General features: G+C 41.2%; 1 protein-coding gene across 2 annotated transcripts; it reads left to right on the top strand.

The window, feature by feature from the left end:
- Positions 1-2,842: 2,842 nt before the first annotated feature.
- On the top strand, positions 2,843-13,334 carry LOC147757442 (uncharacterized). 2 transcript variants are annotated; one of them, XM_086980400.1, is made up of 2 exons: positions 2,843-2,971; positions 4,525-13,334. In XM_086980400.1, the coding sequence occupies exons 1-2, from the start codon at positions 2,965-2,967 to the stop codon at positions 5,109-5,111; spliced, it is 594 nt and encodes a 197-aa protein (XP_086836526.1). In that variant the 5' UTR covers positions 2,843-2,964; the 3' UTR covers positions 5,112-13,334. The 2 variants fall into 2 exon arrangements, with proteins under 2 accessions (XP_086836526.1, XP_086836525.1); XM_086980399.1 differs by lacking the exon at positions 2,843-2,971 and adding an exon at positions 3,975-4,404.
- The last annotated feature ends 8,143 nt before the right edge of the window (positions 13,335-21,477 follow it).

Below are 21,477 nucleotides of genomic sequence, written 5' to 3'. Positions count from 1 at the left end.
CTTAAGTGCAAAGAAATGTTTCACGATGTGTGTATACAAGCTAGAGTTTGTTTTAGTTAGGTATATCGACTGGGCGGTTCGATGGCGACGTTGTCTTTAATGTAGCCGGTCTCTTGAATAGATCAACGCAACAAGCTGGAAAGTACCGATAATGTTTCGATATTATGTCAGACATTGTTATTTTGGCAATGTGTGTTCTTCGTATTAATTAAAGTCCCGATTCATGTCCTTAATGGACTGTGCAATGTTCAGGTAATAGGTCAAAATTGGTTGCCGATAAAAAAGATTAACAAATCTTCTACCTGTTACCGTGGACACAAAAAAAAAAGTATTGAGACATCAATAAAAATAACTGTTCATAGTTGTACGAACAGATGAAACACAACTAATTAATATTTACACCTGTATTATACGAAGGTACCCATTTCAGTAACTTAGCTTCTGGAATATATGTTCAAGTAGTAGTTATGCGCGAGCTGTCAAATGGCCGTTGGATTTTTCATAATATGTATTTACTGTGGACGGACAAAGAAGAGCCACTGCTCGACAATGATTTAATTTAGGTGTACAGGTAAACCTGTACATAATTATACGAGACCGGTAGCATGTTGTGTGGGCATTACTTCTACTCCAGTCCTGTCCTGGTTGTCGACCTACTCGTCGAATCCGATCTGAAAAGACTCGTCGAGGCGGACCACCTTTCGTATTTCCAAAATTAGGCTTGTTTTATTGCAGTTGCGGTCGATCAGAAAGAGCTTAAAAAGAGAGACGGGGGTCAAGGGTTCTGCGAAGCCAAGGAACCAGTTTTCGTAGCTCAAAGACATTTCGTATTCGTTGGAACAGTGTATGGGGATAATGTGAAGCATATCTGCATCAACGAACAACGAGGATGAAATGTCGAGCTAGAAAAATGTATTTGTATGATGAGATCGGGACCAGGAAAAAGAATTCAATGTTGGATCAAAGGATAATATCGCTGTACTTGCATCTGAACGGAAGAGAGAAAAACGAAGATTATCGCGGAAGGCCAATATCAAATTGAACTTTAGTTGCTACCCCCTAGGAATTAAGCGACTCCTGTTGGCAAGCAGATCCAAACCTTAATCCGTTGTGAGCAATTTTTTTCTATTTTTTCGCTCGACTCGGGACCATTGTCTGTTTACGAAGTAACTGTAAGTATGGCTTTATGTCGCAAACTAAGAAGCCTTGTGGCGTCTTACCGTTAGTCGACAGAAAGGTAAATTTTCATAATAAATTCAATGCAAGTACGGTAGCGATTCTCGTTACTGTTAAAGACCTTAAATGCATATTTTTTTCTAGTGAAAACTTTTTTTTCTGATGCAACTCCCTATCAAAATGATTATGAAATATTAAATTGCACAATTTCGCCTGGCAATAATATTAAGCACATATATTCTTTCCAAATAATTAAGTTTTTAGGTAAAAGAAAAGTTTTTTCGCTTTTCACTTAAGGTAGCTACGTCGTTCGGCATACTTCAAACGGTTGGCTTCCGGTGCTACACAAAATGTATCTACGCCCGAATTGTCCGGGTGTGTCTTCAAACACGCTACGCACTACACGATTACAAAAGGGTAGTGCACGGTCAGCTGCATTTGAGTCGCCCACGTAATGGCGTCGTGGGGTAACGTGCTTGCCTGGCTAATCTGAGGACATGGTGCCCTGGGTTCGAATCTAAACGCAGACCCCACAGAATAAAATATGCCTGTAGAGTTGTGTCAGGAAACACAATTCGTTTATCTGCCTACACTAGATTACTGTCATTTTCATTTTTTGAGTCGACGTAAGACTGCTAATTTGCGTAATGGTACTCTTTTATAGTTAGTGCACATTTAGAATATCCACTATACATAAGAGGCCTGCCGGCATAAAGATACATAAAAGAATCTACGGATTTGAGCGTGTCGCTACATGTTAATAGGGGATTTTATTTGCAAAGGTGCTAAAGCCCATCGTTGGATGCTGACGTTGTCCTACAGGATATTTTACTAGCATAGTATGCGTTCCAATATTACTACATCACAACAAAAAATTTTTCCCTACCTTTGGCGTTCAACTTCAAGCTGTTTTTGTGAGGGTCGTTTAAACCTCTTATATCCACCCCAGTATTCTTATCTACCTAAAGTAGAACCTCAGCGAACAATAGTTATCATGGCACGCTTAGAGTAGAAAATCCTTAGACCACTTCGACCAGTGTTAACTTACTTGTATTACTGCTATCGAAGAAGCACACATGTGCCCGTTATGTCTCTCTAGCCATACCGGACTGATTATAATGATCAGATTATATGAAGCCCTGATTTAACGTTAGGTCTGCTAGGTTTTGCAGCTATAGATTGGGTTCTGCAACGGCGGGTTGATGGAGAGGGAACTAAACAATGTCAGAGGCTATTAGCTCAACATTTAGGCGTTGGCCGTACCTCACGTCATCCCAACTAACTAGCAACTAAAACGATTTCAATTACAGATTACTACTTATCAATCACTCATTTCAGATGGTGAACGAACAAAAATGATCCATTGCCAAAAGAATCGCATAGTTATAGTGGGTGTGTAAGTTCATTTATAATCCATCTAGTCGCTGGTACATTCAGGTAGGTATTTAATTATCGTTAAAAGCGTAGGGCTTATTATAGGTATCAATGCCGTACCCATTTTTTTCAGATTGATCCCCGAAACAGGATTTGGAGGGGCTTCCGCAGTAAGAGGGACTGCTGGCATCATTGGACTTAGATAATGTTAATCTATGACGGGCTAAATGACGTCTGCGACCCTGAATCAGCCGTGTTTTTCTATCTGCCTAAAAATGTGTGCTCTTACGAGGCCAACACAAGTTAAGAAGGGCTTCTCCTGCTCTCCTTTCTTGCGTAGTCTTTCTTTTGCTCTTAACGTTTCGCAACCTGATCATATATGCCCTCAACGAATCAACAGATGAGAATAGATATATGGATGGTGAGTTTAATCGTTTTACAAAAAAGCAATTCCGAGTCGAAAACTATATATTTATATATATAGTGTGTGTGTGTCTGTGTGTACATATGTGTGGTAAGAATAACCGACTTTTCGAATGTTCTCCTCTCAGGAAAGGTACGAATGGTACATTTTGAGCCTTTTATACCGCCTCATACATTAGTCTAAAATAAAACGATCAGCATTTGTTTTATAAGGACAAGTGGCAATTTTGGTGTGGTGTGATGCTGCTGTGTAGGTCACAGTTGTATAAAAGATAAACCTTCTTAATTCCTACTACGTTATTCATTGACTTCACTGAAGACGAACTGCAAGGACAAGAGGCAGCCTTATATATATATAAATGCCAGATATCTTCATACTGTTCTAAAGCTCAAAAGTCACTTGGTCAGGGAACGTTTAACAGGAAGGAGATGCATGCATTTTTCTATTATCTACGATACTAACAAAAGGGGATAAAAGAAGCCCCTCATGGCATTCTACGACTAGTGTTAGTATTCCGGTAAAACCCTGCATAATTTCTTTGTGGCTGCTACTTTAAATATTTTTTTTCCGCATAACACAATTGTTTTTTCTGACAGTTTTATTCTCGCATTTATGTTATTTGGTTGTTAAGTGGTCTTATCGTAAATATTTTCTTTTTTACTACACAAGTTCATTGTGTACCGTATACAGTATTTTGGTTAGGTGTCCATATTACTTAATTGAGGAATGAGGCCATAACAAACAAGTTTTTGAAAGAGCAAATAGAATTTGATAATCTTTGCTATTAATGCTTCGCTTATAAGGGTCGTTGATTTTCAACGTACTCGAAATAATAGGTTTTCACAGAAGAAATCATTGATTTCGCATTGTGATGCTTGCCAAGGTAAAGATCTTCCCATGATTCTCTACAAGTATTGCTGTACAGATGAGACTAACCACTGCTTTGATATATAGCTTAAATTTTTCAAATCTCTTTCGCGTTCTCTACTCAGGTGAGAAACGTACGATTTTTTACGTTAACGTTTACGCTGTTATCACGATATATTCGCATGTGGTGGAAATATCTTTTAACTTTTAAAAAATGGAAAATGGTAAAAAACATTAACCGCTTGCTATTTTTCGCTCACCCGCCTCTCCTCCTTCTAATCTAACCTTCATCAATGTTGCAATGTGACGTATTCGGGTTTGGTTGAATCAGAGGCCAGTTTCTGCTTATTTGAGTCCCCAAACTAAAAATGGAAGCGACACTTGAATAACTAATTTTATTCATAGTACAGGAAAAAGAGGATTTGTCTCGATGTTATTTACGATCGTATGTTATGTTCGGGTAACAACAACTATTAAAAAACCAAAGATTATCTGCGTCCGAGACGAGCAACTCTCAACTACAAAGTCAGAGATAAAACGGGTCCAAGGAACAACGTACCCCGGTACGCATCTACTAAATCAAAACCACAAAAAATTGCAATGATAGTCGTAGTAACAACTATGTAACATACCCCAGTGTATCATAATCTAGAAGAGATTTGTACGATCATCGCTTTCCACAGGTACGGGTCGGGAATGCGATTTCCCCACCTTAGAATGCCCACCGTCACCGCTGCTCTGCCACCATCCCCGAGGCGTCAACGCTTCGTCGGCCGTCGGGCGCCCCGCAATAGGAACACTCGAAATTCTTAAGTGGTTCTTCATTCCCGCTAGCAACCGAGACAGCCACAGCGGGACCGGTCGGCTACGTTGGGAGCGTCATAGCGACGAACGGAGTTTCCAATCCTTGAAGTCCCTTTGCACCATGATTCATTCCCCTCTCCCCGTGGCCTATCTCGAAGGGGGCGTCGCTTTGAGAAAGTTGCTGTGTCGTCGGCTCATTCTCGCCGCCTCATCCTTGAACAGCACCGGGGTTAGCTCACGATACAGGGCCTGGCGGGTGTTCAGTCAGCGGCAAGTCTTAGTGGAGGTAAAAGGAGACATCTCTCAAGCGGACAGCAAGAACTACTGCGGACAGGCTGGCACAGACTACTTTAAGATGAACAGAGGAGCTTTTCTCTGCTTCGTAAAAGTACTTCGGGGGTACGGCACGACAACGCATTCAAAGGGAACACTACAGTTCGTCCTGGAAGGCCACAGAGCTTCTTGACAAACCGCTGCTGCCAGCGGTGGCCGGTTGAACACGCTAGAGTTGAAGCGGGACGAAGGGATGTTGTGCGAAGCGATAGCCGCGGGCGATTACCTCTTTCTCGTCGCTACTTTTCGCCCGGTCGGGCCTCGTTGGGCAAGACTTTTTCTCTCGCCTAGTCCTATTTTAGAACATTTTGCGTCACATGTAAATTGCATATATATGAACGTACGTGCTTACTTACTGTAACTATTTGTAGAGGTAGCCTTTGTACAATCAAATACGTCGATCACTCATTATCCTGTCGGTAGGCTAAACAAACAATGCAAACAAAGGCAAATGATTAAATTGCGTTCTTATCTGAAATTTGTGGTAAGAAAATAGCGAACTGCCAATAGACGCTTTCATTATGATTACATTAGCTTGCCATGACCCGTGGTATATGCCAAATATGATGGTTTATATTCATAACATTTATCGGGATTAATCTTTCTTGCACGCTCGAGCCAATGTTCTCTCTTCTGCCAAAACATGCATTCGCCCCTCCCTTTTCAACAGAGGATATTGATACTGTCCCGCAAGTCCCTTTTGGGATTACGACGTCTACACGTAATACGTATTCATAGCCAGCGTGTAATATTCAGAAAAGCTAAATGTGCCCGTGTACCACACAACTCGTAACGTGGGCTGTACCTTAGTATGAAGTGTAATGCCTGAATGGACAGCTATATCGTCGAAGTACACAAATTCCTGAATCATTTGCGGAACATCATTTGCTGTAAAGTGAGTAAATTTTATGCATGCCAGTTCTGAGGAATATTATCGGTATTGTAGCAGACTTTATTCATTGCCTGAGCCCAGAGTGCCGGTCTGCTGAGTCATTGAGTGCAGGATTTGTTATACATGACAACCTTTTAAATACCATTTTCGTTACAAGCTCATGCGCTTGCTTTAACACTAAGACTTCTCCTTATCATGGATCCTTGACGAAACCTAGATCGCTTTTGCTCTCTGCATGCGAGTGTAAGATTTATATTCAATGTTGAATGATATAAAATTAAAGTTCGGGGACAAAGTTCAAGATTTACTAGAAAACGCAGCTCGTTCGGTAGTAACAGAGTAACATGTTCCTCAGTCTCTAGTGTGGTTTTACGAGATTTGTGAAGGCTCATAATAGAAAATTGTTCTGTTTGTCTCTCAAGTGCGAACATCGCATACGTCGATACGTGGAAATAATATCGCGGGTCCTAGTTCTTGGCCTTAATGAGCTGTCGAGTATTCTGAATCGAATTTCGAGACTGAAAAGGTCTGCCGCTACGACAACTCTATGAATGGATAATCGGTCGTATGGTCGAAGCTGGTATTGTCAAATGGACGTGTTCGTATATGTGTGTCTATGTGTGTGTATAGCTGTGCGGATTATGCAGAAACAAGTATATTGGCTTGATCTTTTCCATTTTCCCCTACGTCAAAGAAAAATAGAATTTTATCTAACCCAAAATGAAAGACCCTCTCGACATCGTTACCTTGTCAAACGTCTAAAACGACCACTCGAATCGCAAATGCAGATATGTGTACGAACGATTTTGAAGTGGCTAGTTTACAGCGAACGCCATCTTTCCATACAGACCTTGAGATTTCATTTTCTCGGAACTGACCCTGCCATAAATCTGAATTCTGCTTGTAATTGGTAGAACGTCTTCCTGTATGCATCAGAGCACGACGACCCTGTCCTTGTATCTCGAAATGCTTACCACTCTAGTACATTACATTTTATGTCGTTTAAATATAAAGTTACTTTTACAACCTCAACGGTTTTAAATACAAACTCGACCTTCCCTGATCTACGGAACATTACTTGCCTTTGAAATTGTACTTTAGTAACTTCAGCAGCTGTTTGTACGAGGTAGTTTGCCCAGCATCACCCATGCCCCCTGGCGCAAGGTGTTGACCTTCAATGAGCATGCCAAGCTGAATGACGGGAACGAGCTGGCAGCGAAGCCGAGGCTAAAGCGGTGACGTCAAAGACGATTGTTCCGCTTGGTTGAGTTCGTGTACTGCACAGGCGACCATTTCTCTTGTCGAATCTCCTCGTGGCTCCGATCTCGTAAACCGTAGAGGAGATTGGGGTTGGTGCCTTTTGGGGAGGGCGTTAGTAGCACTGGCGGCTTGCCGCCAGTGCGAGGGTTGGGAATATTTTTGTCGCGACATGGTTTCCCGCAACCTTTAAAAAGTTGTGTTTGACTCCATTTACAAGCCGGAATCTCTTGTCTGTCCAGACGGCGTCAACATATGGGGTAGATAGAAGCGCCGCTAGCTGAAATGCCAGGCTCAAGCAGGATCGCAAATCGTTTGCCCCAAGATCCCGCCCCCGCTTTCGCCAGCAACTTTCCTAAAGGATGCATCGCTGAAATAAATCACTTCCGTTTCACCAATACAAATGCTATACGGCCAAGCTCGATGTTGGTAAAAATCGATATCTTTATAGTTATTTATGTAGGTTTGTAAGTGCGTCGTACTTATTTACAGCTTATCGACACCGCCAACTAATAGGCATAAATACCTATAAAAATCACAGAAGACAATTTCCAAAGATCTAACAGTTAATAGGTAATTCGTTTGTCTGTTATTCTAAGTTAACTGCAAGCTCAAGGACGGCTCAAGGAAATACAATTAGGAAAGGCGGTTGTTCACATTTCTAGGCACAACCAACACGTAAAAAGCCCTACAATGGCTAATAAAAACTGAATTAAAGGTTTTCTATAATAACACTTCGATACCACCGCTCCATTTCGATAATAGATATTTTTTAGCATTTTTCTGCCGATTTGACTTCTATTGCCTTAAGAAAACTGTGACATCCTTCTTATTCCCATCTGACCATATATATGGTAGTCAATACCTTCCCAGAAGGAAAAGATATCTGTGTGTTACCTTAAAAGCGAGGACAGCCTCACGCTGTCTCGCGCCGATTTGTGCGCCACAACCTCGACTAGCTAATCGCTCCTCACCTCGTTTCTGATCCATGGTGTTCCTTTTTAGTTCGTACTTTGTTGCTTTTCCGGATCGTCGTTATCGGTCGTCACAAGTGACACTGGCTTTGGCCTCTCTTTTGGGCACCCTCAACAACTGATTGCCAGCCTCAAATTACCGAGTCATTTCTCGTCTTCTAGCGTTGTCCTGCGAGATATCAACAGACCTTCGTTCTCTAACTTGCAATCTTTTCGAGCTGTCCCCTAATACGTTCCTTGGCCATGAAATCTACCGCTTTAGGAGTGCCAGCGTCGTCGTCGCTCAAGGAAAGAGGCTCTGATTCACCCGACCCGTCTCGAAGAACGAGGGGATGCAAAAATCTGGGTAGGTGTCTACGAATCTGATGTACAATGGTCAAAAGGCACGGTCTGCTTCAAGCTACGCCACTGGGTATACATAGAAAAACTGTGCTACAGCGCCATGCGATAGGTGGGTGAGTCGCTCTGTACCGCTTCTGGATGATCACCTCAGTTTGGCTCGATTCAACAGCAGCGAAGGGGGATAGGCGAGTACAGCTTGGTACTTCTGTGGGTGTGTAGGTGCTGATAGCCTCTCCCGTTGATTGGTTCTGTGAAACTATTTCTTTGCACTGTTCTTTGTTGGTCTGCCTCGGCGTTAGTGGCCCAGCATGTTGAACGTCATGTATGAAGGACGGTCATGTAGCTTGTATTGCGCTAATCTCCGTACTACTCCCGGCGAGAGTCACAAGCTGGGGGTGACGGTGTCCAAAAGCAGCACCGTTTTACCACGGTCTTTATGACGGGGGCCACTGTATTCAAAATGCCACAGAAGGGCCAAAACTATACGACTACTCTAATACATAAACACAACTAGACATTATCGAAGCTCTTGAAAAGAAGCAGGGCCAAAAAGAAGATCGCTACGAATGCAAAGGCCAAGTCAACAAAGTCCAAATTCTCCGCGCGGGTTCGGACGCGCCGGTCGCCATTACCGATCCCCGTGCTAAACTGTCTACGGGTTCTTTCTGCTGCGGGAGCAACTGCGTCAAACGGCGCGTGTCGCTAAAGCTGGGTCAGATCAGATAGCAAAAAGATAAAGCAGTTAGAGGAAACTGTACCAGACAGGTTTAAACGACGACGGAAAGAAAAGCTAAGGAAATACGAAACGGGCGAGCCTGGTAGCGAGCTTGATATGATGGCTCGCGATGCCGTAGCAGTGCTCTGACGATGCTCAACAGTCAGTGCCCACAATAAAAAATGGCGACTCATCTCCTCGTCAAAAAAGAGGCAGATCGCGGTAGAGCGGTAATGCTCGCCAATGGGCATACACGTGTTCTGTGCAACTTGTCAATGGTTGTGATAAAGCTTCTATTATCGAAAACTTGCTGTACTGAAATGGACAGATCATTTGCCCGGCCAGTGGTTTAAGAGATGTAGCTATAACACATACATCAATGGGCAAACCAGCAACAAGTGATAGACTATAAGAAATGTTTATGTTAAACGCAAAACGTTCCGGCATACAACAGATATATTTAATATTTCATCAAATGACATGAATGTAGTTTACGTTTATCCGAAACCTTTTTATTGTGTGAGAAAATTCACTGGCCTCAGCTCATGTCGTGTGCTTCTATTTGTACGGATTGTGAAGTCCCTCTGTGACCCGTTGATCATTATTTGTAGTGCAGCAGATGTATGTACAAATAGCCTTTTCGACAACGGTTCTTTAAAGAGTAGACTAAACTCTCCATACCCTTCCCTTATTGGAATAAAGACAAGCGCAATCGCTTCCTGTAGGAGGAGCGTTCAGAGTAAAGCTTCACGACAAGAGGCAAGAGCAAGCATCTGCTTCCTTCCGGATTAACCGGTACGACGGAGGCCACGTGAGCGGAAACCGGATGATCCGCTAACCTTCGGGGAACGTGTGGAGCAGACCGGGACCATATAATTTTGATCGTTATTTTTCCTTCAGTCATTTAGCACATGGAGATGTCTTCGATCCACGATGAGCGAATATACTTTACGTATAGCTGCTCACAATTCCTTTCCAGCATGGTATATATATATATATATATTTATAGGTATTAACGATTTCGTCTATCTCTGTTGTTCAAATGACCACGACCAATCTGATCGCAAATTAAAATTTGATTCCTTTTTTTTTTATATTGATTACTATGAACTTAATAAAATAATCTATTTTCTTTTTCAAATAAACTATAGAACTTCTCTTTCCAGTATTATTATTTTCGCCGGTACCAAACGTAATCTGGCAGCCTCTAAAAGTGTCGCATTGTACGCAATAGCATTTAAGCTGGCTTATTGGTTACCACTGGCTAGTCGGCTGGCTTATCACAGAGCTCAAATTGAGAAGGTAGCTAAATACTGGGTAACGCGCCAAAGCTATTGCTGGAGACGCACACAGAGACTTATCTTCCGTCACGGAGATCTGGCTTCGACAGTAATGTTTTTCCATAGATGACCTAAAGTAACCATCTGATAATGCATGATTTCTCTCGTAGAAGCTGCAAAATTACGAATATGGAAATTGCAGATATATGTATAACGTAACAGGCCATAATTGTCTGACATAATCCGTTATCGTGTTCAGATTCCCGTTTATGGCAAAGGCAGCTCGCAGTAGAAGTGTTTTGCAACACGATTTGTCCAATCATAACCTTATTACTTGGCCGATTGAATTATTTCGAACGAGAGAAACACTGTGCAGCTATTGTTAGAACAGCCATGGTAGTAATCTGCCATTCTTTTACTTCCTGCTTTACATCCTTGCATGTTCTCTACACCCAATCGCGCGTTGTCAGAAGATCCCTAAAACGGCGAGAGAAAACGAGGATTAAGGGAGATATGCAAATGAGACAAATCAAAATGTACCTTTGTACAAATACAACGGACGGACATAGTAAATATTGTGATGTCACATTCATCTAAGCCTGTTCGAGAATTAGAATCCTCCCTTCGCCCAGATTGAAGGCTACTACTTGGATGTACTATGCTTTCTCTCTCTCTCTCTTTATACTGCCTTCACGCTCGACTCTCAATGGCAACCCCAGCTAGCGACGAAGACTCAAAGCAAGTATCCACGCGAGGTTTACGACGAGGCTAACAAGCGGCGCGCTCCGCTTGGACTAAGACAATTTACGCAAGCAGCAAGCGTTACGCTACCAGATCGGCCGGTGTTGGTGATACAGGCGTTGGAAGGTTGCTAACCTATTTAAGCAGATTGAGCGTTTAGGCTGGGCTCTCTTCGCGCAAGTGCTAAGGTGAATGAAATTGATTTCTACGTACCGACTAGCGGGTAAATCGCCTGCCATCGTTTCGGCTGTTACATTAATGTGGCTAGATAAGCTGACCGCCGCCGCCTGGCTTATCCGCAGTTAGCGCCACCTGCTGTAACTACTATGCAGGAATAATATCGTGATGAGAAGCTCAGCAGGTTACAGCCTGTAGCTGGTACACTCGCTCTCTGAGCGACACAGGTTGTCAAACAAGTTGATAGAATTTTAGAAAAAAGGGATAGGTGTAGCTGCAATGAAGTCAACCGCAAAGGTAACTGATATCTGGCTCGTGTAATTAGCCAAGACCGTTTCTTGCCGCACTATTTATTATCCTATTATAGTAAGAACCAAAAGGCGCAACAGATATTTACTGATAGAAGGAACAACCGTACAAACAAAAACGCACCTGTTTTTGTCAAGCTTTAGTTTCCTGCACTGTGACGGGGTTTGGCTATAATCGTACAGTCAAAACTGAAAGGTTGTTTTTTCCATTAGGTTATTAGAGCTTTACTGTGGCAGAAACCTGGAGCTAAATAACAACTGTTACCGTAAAGGGTACGTAAAAAAATATCTAAAAAAGGGATATTGAGGCAGCGATTTGTTATAAGCATAGTACCTTTACATGCACGAGATGTCTCAAAATTTCTGTTTTCTATATTCCCTATAATTTCTAACGCTTAGCGAAATAAGTGTTTGGCATCAGCAGTTGAACTTATCCTGGGACAGAAAAGCACCTATTAGAGAAAAGATTTTTGTCGATAACGTTCAACAGTAGACAGCTCTTATGAAGTCAGTGCTTGATGATGCGGGTGATGGGGGGTACTCCAATGTAATAATTTTAGGACTCTTTGAATCTCAGTGAAACAGGCTGTAGCGATAAGTTCCACTTGTGGGCCTGGGAATCGATAGTCCGCTTGTTTCTATTGCTATTATGCAATGCACTCATGTTCGTTTGTTTTTTACATGATTCAAGCAGTCCTCACTTCATTGCGAGAAATTTGTAGTATACGTCTAAAGTCGATTTGAATCTGCCGCAGAACGCTCAATACTTAGCTGTAGAGGAAGAGTACAATTATAGAATTTATAACCGCAACTTTGTTAGACATTGCTATGATATATTTGTGTTTTTTTACGAAGAAAATAACTAGGACAAATTGCGATAGGTGGCCAATGCCCAGGACAGAATGAGCGACTGACTAATCACAGCATACGTTCTTTGTAGTGTTCGATCAAACGTTCGTTAGGAGATGAGAGTCCCAAACGCAGATTCATTATTGTTATTATTTGCCCTGCACGGTGCATAGAATCAATGGTAACAACAACAATAATAATAACAGAGAATAGGTTGATTGTGAAGACCAAACGACGACTGTTATGTGAACGGACTCTCGTTATCTTACGTACAATGAGCCCACTAGCTCTAAGTTGAATATCAACTTTTGTTTCCGAATTAACGATACAAGTCAAGCAAGATGTAGTTGCCTAGGTTATACTGTTTACCTTCGCGGGAATACCAGTTTACTTACAGCTGATTGAACTACACCAGGAGCTTGAGGTCTACACTTCAATAGAATATCGTTTACCGCCATCGACTTCCTTTGTTCTTCCTTTGCACGCGTTTCATCGAGACCAGAGCTCTAAATGGCGTCGAAGTCCATCGGGCAGCTAATCGACCTCCGTCTATTTCAACTTGCTCGTCATCCACTCTGCCACTTAGGTCGAATTCCTACTCGACACTAGCTGTCCTTTAAAATAGTACCTTCACTGCCGCCTTTGAAAATCCCCTTTCATGAAACCCCCAACAACAAAGCCCTGCCCCTCCCAGCGTAAACGAGACGATACCGTATCGCCGCAACAGCACGGAGCAATCAAAGTGCTGTGACCTTTCTCTTCCTTAGTGCGTCGAGCTGGCAGGAGACAAAATGGACCTAAATCAGCGATCAGTGAGGCGGTTCGTACATATATATATATATGGTTCGTCAGAGTGGTGACTATATATATATATATAGTCACCACTCTGACGAACCTCGCTGGCTTACAGCAAGGGCCTCACGTCGTCCCCATGCGCGCTGTCAACTGGAAATTCAAAAACTAAAAGGATATCTGTTTTACTGCTTTGCTGCTACAGCGGCTCAGATGGCTTTTGAGCGGCACGCCCAGTGAAAAGCAAGTGGGGCACAGTGAAGTAACACATGAACTCGTCGAGCGAATTAAGCACTCCGAAAAACTGGTAGCGGACTTGCTTAGCTCTCTCTTTCAGTCTGGGTCTACTTATCGTATAGTTCCTGTCCTATTCATTGTGACGTGATATCCTTGCTACATATTTTTCTTCAAGATATTTTCTTCCTCAATAGGCGATAAAGACCGAGTACCGTTTAAATCAAGGTCTACCGGAAAGCATGGCTGTCGTCTACATTATCATTGTAGACCTCGCCACCGCAACGACAGAGCATACGTCTGCTTCCGACGAAACTCAGTTTAAAAACCCGAGTATGTTTTGGTTAGCTCTTTTGTAAAGATTATCTACAACACAAGGACAAGTGAAATGTCGTAAAATCTTCTCTGTAGTACCCTGAGTCTAATTCAGATGCTTACATCTTACATTGAATAAACCAGTTAAATTTTAAAACTTATTTCGAAAACGATTATACTGTTCAACTGCTAGGCCTTAGTATACATAGTTATGAAAAAAAAAAAACAATGTTTGAATTTAATAGACCACCATAAATGTCGAGCACCTATTTCTTGCTTTTTCAAAATAAGTTATATATGGCCAAAATAAAATGTCTCTTTCTTAAGGCTGTTTCCACCATAAGGTATTTAGCATAGCCAGTTTTTGGTGATATAAAATAATACAAAACAAAAGAGAGAAAAAAAGAAGGAAATTGTCAGGTTGTCGTGAACAAAGTCTCAGATTAAAGAAAATCCTAAAATGTTGGTAAGGATGCGCCTAACGGATGTCTCATCCCTCTTTGAAAGGATTTACATTTTTTATGTATTATATATATATATATATATATGGGAAAATTTTGTTTCTAGTAATTCAGTGAACAATTAACTTACAAATGTTCTAGTAGCTTAAATAGCTAGCATCACAACGTATTAATTTAGGTAATCAATATAGCCTAAACTATATTGATTATCAAAATTAAATTATTTTATATACCAAACAAACAAAAAGCGGCTTCATGCAATGAGAAATTACGTTTTCAAGAAGGACATGCTGTTAATTTTATTTTTTTAAATATTTTTCTTCATATATATATATATATATAGTTTAATATTTGATATAATATTGCATTTTTTTCTTAGATTTTAATGTGAAATCAGCTACTACCTCAATAGGCTGCTAAGGCAAAGGTTAGAACGTCCATCCCTAAAGAGACCAATTAGCCGTAATTGTATTTATGTGTAGTCATTTTTAATGTATAATAACGGTTAAAACAGTGTTGCTACCCGTTCGGTATTAGGCGACCTGCGAGGTACCGCTTGTTATATTATGCACAAAAAAATGGCGTTGTCCAAAAAGGGATACAACAGCAACGACGTAATAACGACTGCATGCGTTCGAAGGTCAGACAAAAGGGCTATTAACATTGTGGACTATATCTCGGAACCCTATGTAACTTCCGCTAATAAAGTTGGTGGATTGTGTTATGAATGACACCTTCTTCGCAAATCAGTCTTTCTTTGAATCTTCAAAATCAACTCCTTCTGCAGTTAATTTACGCTGAAAGATAGGATGCTAGCTCATAGTTCAGATGCTCTTTGTTCTACAGACCACGACTAAAGACGTAAATGAAGGAAAGACCATACCTCAAGGCAGTAGGTCGTTTTAGGTAGCACGTAGGCTTTACACGGCCTGAGATACAGTTTTCGTGCTATTAAAATCCTACTGAGATTAGTTTGGATGCTGCCTTGACGATGGCCCGTAAGATGCAGTTCCAACTCCAGGAAACTGTCGAGCATGATTTCTAAATTTTCTTAATGTTACAATTCTAGATTGTTAGAAGATTATTGAAGAAATTTGTTGTCATATCTGCTTTTGCTTTTAATAGAGCGCGTTTAATAACAGTTGTCTGCAGTTTGTTTCATTATTGATTTATAAGTTAGTTCGCTACTTTCATTGCGTATAATTATGTGGGTCTCTAACTTCTCAGCGCACCTTAAAAATGGCTTAATGTCGTTATGGGCTTAAAACAGGGCCTTGCATAGGTATATTAATAAACCTACGCAGGAACGCTAGTATTCAGCCGAGGTGGAAAACACATAGACCTCTTATATCCCTTGGCTGACGTTCGAAGTTGAATTGTGTGAGTATATATGAATGATTTATTATTAATATAGATTGGCTGTTATACCAAAAAGCAATTGGCTTTTCAATAACAATTACATATTTTTTGTATCAATTTCGTAGTAATATAAGAGGAGAAAACCTTAAATATTCTACGTACTTTTAGGTCAAGTTCTCATTTTTTATGGTATGTAAAGGGTGGCAAATCTGCCCTGAGGGTTTTTGTTATTCTATAGTCTGGTCCCATCGTCGAGAATCCAGTCCAGCCAAACGAGGTCCATAGCGTTAATGTTAATTCATCTGGGTGCGCAAGCTATTTATGAAGCAGTAAAAACAGTTTAAAAATATTAAAGTTGCTTTCCGCCTTAAAGCACATAATGGCCATCTTGAATATATGTAAATATCTTCATTGATCGCACACAAAGTTGGTTTGCAATGGGAGCGCCTAGAGAACGTTGTTGTTAGATGAAACCTTTTTTAGAACACTCATTATTGAATAACAACACCTTTCTGGTTTTGTAACTTATTATTGAATGATCGATATTGCCGGTTTAATAACATAATGATATGTTTATGATAATACATTTCACTCCGCTAGCTACCAAAGCTATCAGGTGTGATGTAATAACGACTTCCGAACGTTCGTATCTCTATCTTTTCATCTTTCAACACATAAAAAAAATTTAGCACAATTTAAATTGTCATGGGATTTGTAACAACAAAACTGTTTGTGTTCATTTTTTACTTCGTTGGGCGTCACTACAATACATTGTGCCCGCAAAAACACCATGTATATAACATAAGTGAGAATGTGTCCATATATATACATATACACAAGCGATCTGGATAGCCCGCAATTGCGGTTCCAGTAGCTTTCGGCGTTATCAAATAGAAAAATAACGATTTGAAGGCTAGTGGTCGATGGACTTCAGCAGCTCGTCCTTCTACCCCGTGTTGTTCACGCCCTCTTGACTCAATGTTCCCTAGTGCTCATCACAAGTCGAGGACTTCGTCTCCTCGTAGAGTTTTCCGTTCTTTATTATTGTTATTCTCTCTTTATTTACGACTACACGTTTCTCTTTTTGTTTGATACACTTCCACTTATTCTATCGTCGTTCGCCGCGTTCCACTGAATACACTTACTTGATACTCTAAAAATCTAAACGGGCCGTAGACGACGCTAATCTATATCCCGCTTGTCGATGACACGCGATTGCATATCGAGAAAGACGGCTTTCTCCGTGATCTTATTCGTCTCTCTGTTGTGTGTATGCTCTTGAGTGTACATGTTTTGTGGCTCGGTCTCACCGACACGCACCGGCTTCTATGCAATCCACTTCGGTAATGTGGAGATTTAGAGTTCGGATTACCATCTCCACCCGTCCGTCCGTCCGTCCGTCCATCGACAGATACCAAAATAGGTGTACTCGCAACCTTCCCTAGCTGGATAAGGGCTCTCGAAGCCACTTGAAGGCCGACAGCGGCTCTGTCCCTGTCGTTTGGCATCCCTAAGATTGCATCCGGGGACTTCTAAAGGACTATGCTGATGAGCAGGAGGAGATCTGTTTCAGCTACAAGTTACCTCAAATGATAAGGGCTCTCGTGTGTTTCGTACTTGCCGCTTCGTAATTCATTATGTATAGCCATGTTTGCAAATACTGTTGGCCCGAGGGACGGGGGGGATCTTCGTCGAAATCTTACTCAGTTCTTTTGTCCGTCCGACATACTACAAGAAAGCTAAGCGCTCGAATACATATACACATATGCAACAGGCATGCTTTTTCTCCTAAAATCATCATTGTGCGTTTATGCATGTGTGCAGCTAGCGACATGTGGACCAGAGTGACCCAGCGGCTAGTTTTAAGGTGAATCTACAAATCACCTATAATAGTGGAGTTTTTCGACGAAATACATAGATAACTGTTGGCCTTTTTTGGTCGTGCTCGTCAATAGATCACTGATGGTTCAAGAATGATTTTTACTTGAAAATAAAAAAAGGGGATTTTCATTGCTTCGTTTGTTGGAGAGTCGCTGCACGCTGTACTGAAAACTTATACCAACTGGTACAATGTACAAGTCACGTGTATGAATGCACATGGCGAAATACATCATTTTTTAGCTAATACACAATTTTTAGGTACAATACAATCGACTTTCAATTAACCCGGAAGTATTGGAATGGCAGCTAGCAGCTTTAATAGCGTGATGTGATTAGGTCTAGCTACTTTAGATGACATGCAATTAATTAATATGATTATAAACGGCCGGAAGCAAAGATAAAAAATGCTTCGTGGGCACAAAAAAATGATCCTTGTCGTACATAGTGTCGTCCTCCAACCGAAGAGGCAGACAGAAGAATAGTACTCTGCGTCTGCGTGTGATACCATTTTATCCATTTTATATATCGCTTCTCAAGTCTGGTTCTCATTGGACACGCGACATGGATTACCCAACTTCTCCTATTGTAACCACAGATCGACTCGCAACTCGGTCAAAGCCAGCTTTCCGCATCAGGCGCGGTAACTCGCTCACGATACGGATATCTCGATAACGAGGTTCTAGCGGCCTTTATATATTTTTCACTATAAAACCCTCACGATAATCAGTTTAGGCACGGTGTTAGATTAGCGCTCTGGGCGTCTCCGAAAAAAGCAACACCGATAAGAGTCGTTCATTGTAGCCTACTTCAGAATGAACGGTGCCACTCGCCTGCGCATTGTACGGAAAAGCTGATTCCCACGTGACCAATAATGGCCCCAGAGCTGCACTGATCTCCCAAAGCTGTAAAGGCTTTTCTTCTAGTGGCATCATTTTATCCACTTTTGAATGACATATCGTAAGCAGGGCATCTTCTTGACTCTATCAGATCTGAAAATGGCATCATACAGTAAGCATTATTATTACCGCTGAATTGAGGTCGCACGCACTGTTTCACATGCATACATAACACTAGTCTACTATGAAATATTAAAAAAAAAAAAGAGTCGTTTAGATGACGTGCGAAATTGCTGCCAGATATGTGTTTTCCTTAAAGAAGAACACGGATCTTCACATCAGGCCCTTACGTAGATCTTGGTCTCATTCCCCTCCGCTCAAGCGGCGCGCTTTTCTGTGCGTCAACGACGTGCCTCAAACGTCGTTCCTTCCGGGCCTGGACAGCGAACTTGGTCCATTAATGAGTTCAGCGACATTGAGATCAACCCCTAAAAAAACACAGATATATCCCCCAGCTGATTCGTCGATGAATCATTATCTTTTCTAAGCATAGTTACCTATCAAGGAAGCATCATCATGTCACAGCATTTCTTCGAAAATATAACGTATAATATTAAGCTTTTTCAAGAATAAAAGGCTTCAGCAGCCTATTCCATTGGGCCGAATGTGCTTCCGGTAAAAGATTAATCGCTATTAGCATTTGTAATAGGCTGTCCAGCCTTTGTTATTGCAATATTTTCAGAAAGAATAAGTTAACTGAAACTACTAAAAAATTAAGACTTTCCTATTAATTTCAAAATTTCTTAGAAAAGACCGTCTCCTACTTGCGCTTTTAAGATGTGCGCCTAATACTAGCCTTTAGAAGACTAACAGGGGCACTTTTTTTTAATACATTGTGTACAACAACTGTAATTCGTAATCGCTAAGCTAGCAAACCTAGTGAAAATTGAAAAGTACACAATCGATTCTTTGAATTACACTAAAAAGATGTACAATAACAGCTTCACATAATAACAAGCATCTATCATGCCCTATATTTTCGTTCGTTAATATATAATGGCGTTTTTTTTTGTTTTGCAAACATCCTTTTATTATAGCGCATATGCTGCTGCGACTCGATCCGAAACACAAAAGCATGTAAATTGGTCACCCATGCTCATGACGGCCTCGGATATTATCTAAGCTATAACAGTCTGATTCGCCCCTGCGCAATTCAAAAGAGTGTGCCCTGTTTGGCCTTTACTTTATCTCCGCCGGCATTTATGATCTATTCAACATGGTCAGATCATTCACTTTCTCTGCTGCCACCGTTAAATTCGCAGTGGGTCGCCTTCCAAATAGTCTGCCCACACTCGACCGTAGTAACTTAACAATATTGACGAATTTCAATTGCTCGCCGACCTACTCACGCCACGAACCTTGTTTGTCGAACCTTGTTTACTGTTAGATTTCCGTTTGAAGAGGTTTTTGACAGCTTCCGTCTGGCGGAGAGAAAGAAGGCAACGATACACTCGACGGGATGACGATCAATTATCGTCATCATTGCCAGCATCATCATCATCCTTATTATTCTTATTATCTCGTTATATTCAGTCGCTGACATTCAGTTGTATTTATATCACAAATACGGTAGGTAAGAGTAGCCGAAGGCAAAGTGGAAGTAAGTTAAAACTCAGCAGACACTCGTCCGGTCATCAATGACCAGGCGCGGTCATTTCTACACCTAATCAACCTGTGACGTGACGCAGTTAGGATTACAACACGGGCTTAGCTCCAAGAAGAACTTATTGTTTCGCTCATTGGCTTACAATTTGAGTGGCTTTAATGAAAATTACAGTTCAACCGCAATCGTTTTCGTTGACCTCAATGTTACTAGAGCGCAAAATGGCCCGGTACGGGAACAGCATCTGCAAACGAGGTAACTTGTGAGGGTGCAATGTAAATACAATGGAAGCATTCTTCGTTTTGAAAGGTAGAGTGAGTAAGCTCGGTTATATCTCGATGATGGCTTAAACTTCCGGCCACTAATTCGTTGTTTATAACAGTTCTACCTTTTTGGCCACTTGCGATCTGGGCAATGAAGTTGTATAAAGATATATATGTAATGGAACTAGCCAGTTGTGGCTTGGAAGTTCTAGTTCTTAAGTAGGCTGAAAAAGGATTTGGATAAGAAATTCTTTAACTGCCGACTAACTTTCGAAAGTTTCCATTATATCAAGTAGAAGCCACCTTTTCATGTAGTAGCGGACGTGAGGCTTAAAGCATTCATTGAATTTCTGTCTGAGATGAACACAATCCAAAAGACTGAAGGTTCTTTGGCCTTATGCATAGCATCAGGGTAGGTTGACATCAAGCTATATCTGAGTTCACATCTGAATAGATGTGTATTGATTAATAATTAATTAATTAATAATAACTTCTTGCTATCCATGGATAGACCTCCAGGCCAGCATGAGTCCACTTAAGTATGCGCATGCTGAAAGACTGAAGGAAAAATGAAAGCCGAAGGTTACGTGCAAATTGTGCTGATCGCTGAATTGCACTAAAACGTGGGTCAACAAGGACAAACTAAACGTCGCTATCGAGGTACATTTGATTAAACCTTTTCTAGGCCTCTAAACATGACTAAGACAAAACGTCGATTTGCTCGTTTGCTATGTCGTTCAAACTAGAATCTGAAGATGAACGGCCGCTGTTGATCTGGACACAAGCACCCCGACGAACTAGCTGTTTTTATCAGCATGTACACATTCGAGACCTCGTCGTTGGCTTCGCCTGACCCCAGAAACAACATCTAGTACTTTGCATTAGTTATCTGATATGCGGAATCCTACAACACTGTGTATTTTACGTTTGAAAATTTTGCACTTGTGGTTAATCGTAAAACATAACAACTATACGGGGGCAATATTGACCAATCTGTGACAATCCAGTTATGTGCTTGTTACCGCGGCGGTTGCGCCCAAAGCAGGATAAAATTCGAATAAGCGCCAAAAAAATAAATATCGAAGACCGTAAGGTCCTGATAAACTAAATTTATTATGATATAGGTATATGAAAAAGAGGCGACGAACAAAGCGACCGAA

The sequence above is a fragment of the Varroa destructor genome, unplaced genomic scaffold (assembly GCF_002443255.2).
Source record: "Varroa destructor unplaced genomic scaffold, Vdes_3.0 BEIS01000002.1, whole genome shotgun sequence".
In the NCBI taxonomy this organism is placed as follows: domain Eukaryota; kingdom Metazoa; phylum Arthropoda; class Arachnida; order Mesostigmata; family Varroidae; genus Varroa; species Varroa destructor.
The sequence above is the reverse complement of the archived record's forward strand: the minus strand, read 5'-3'. Positions and strand labels throughout refer to the sequence as shown.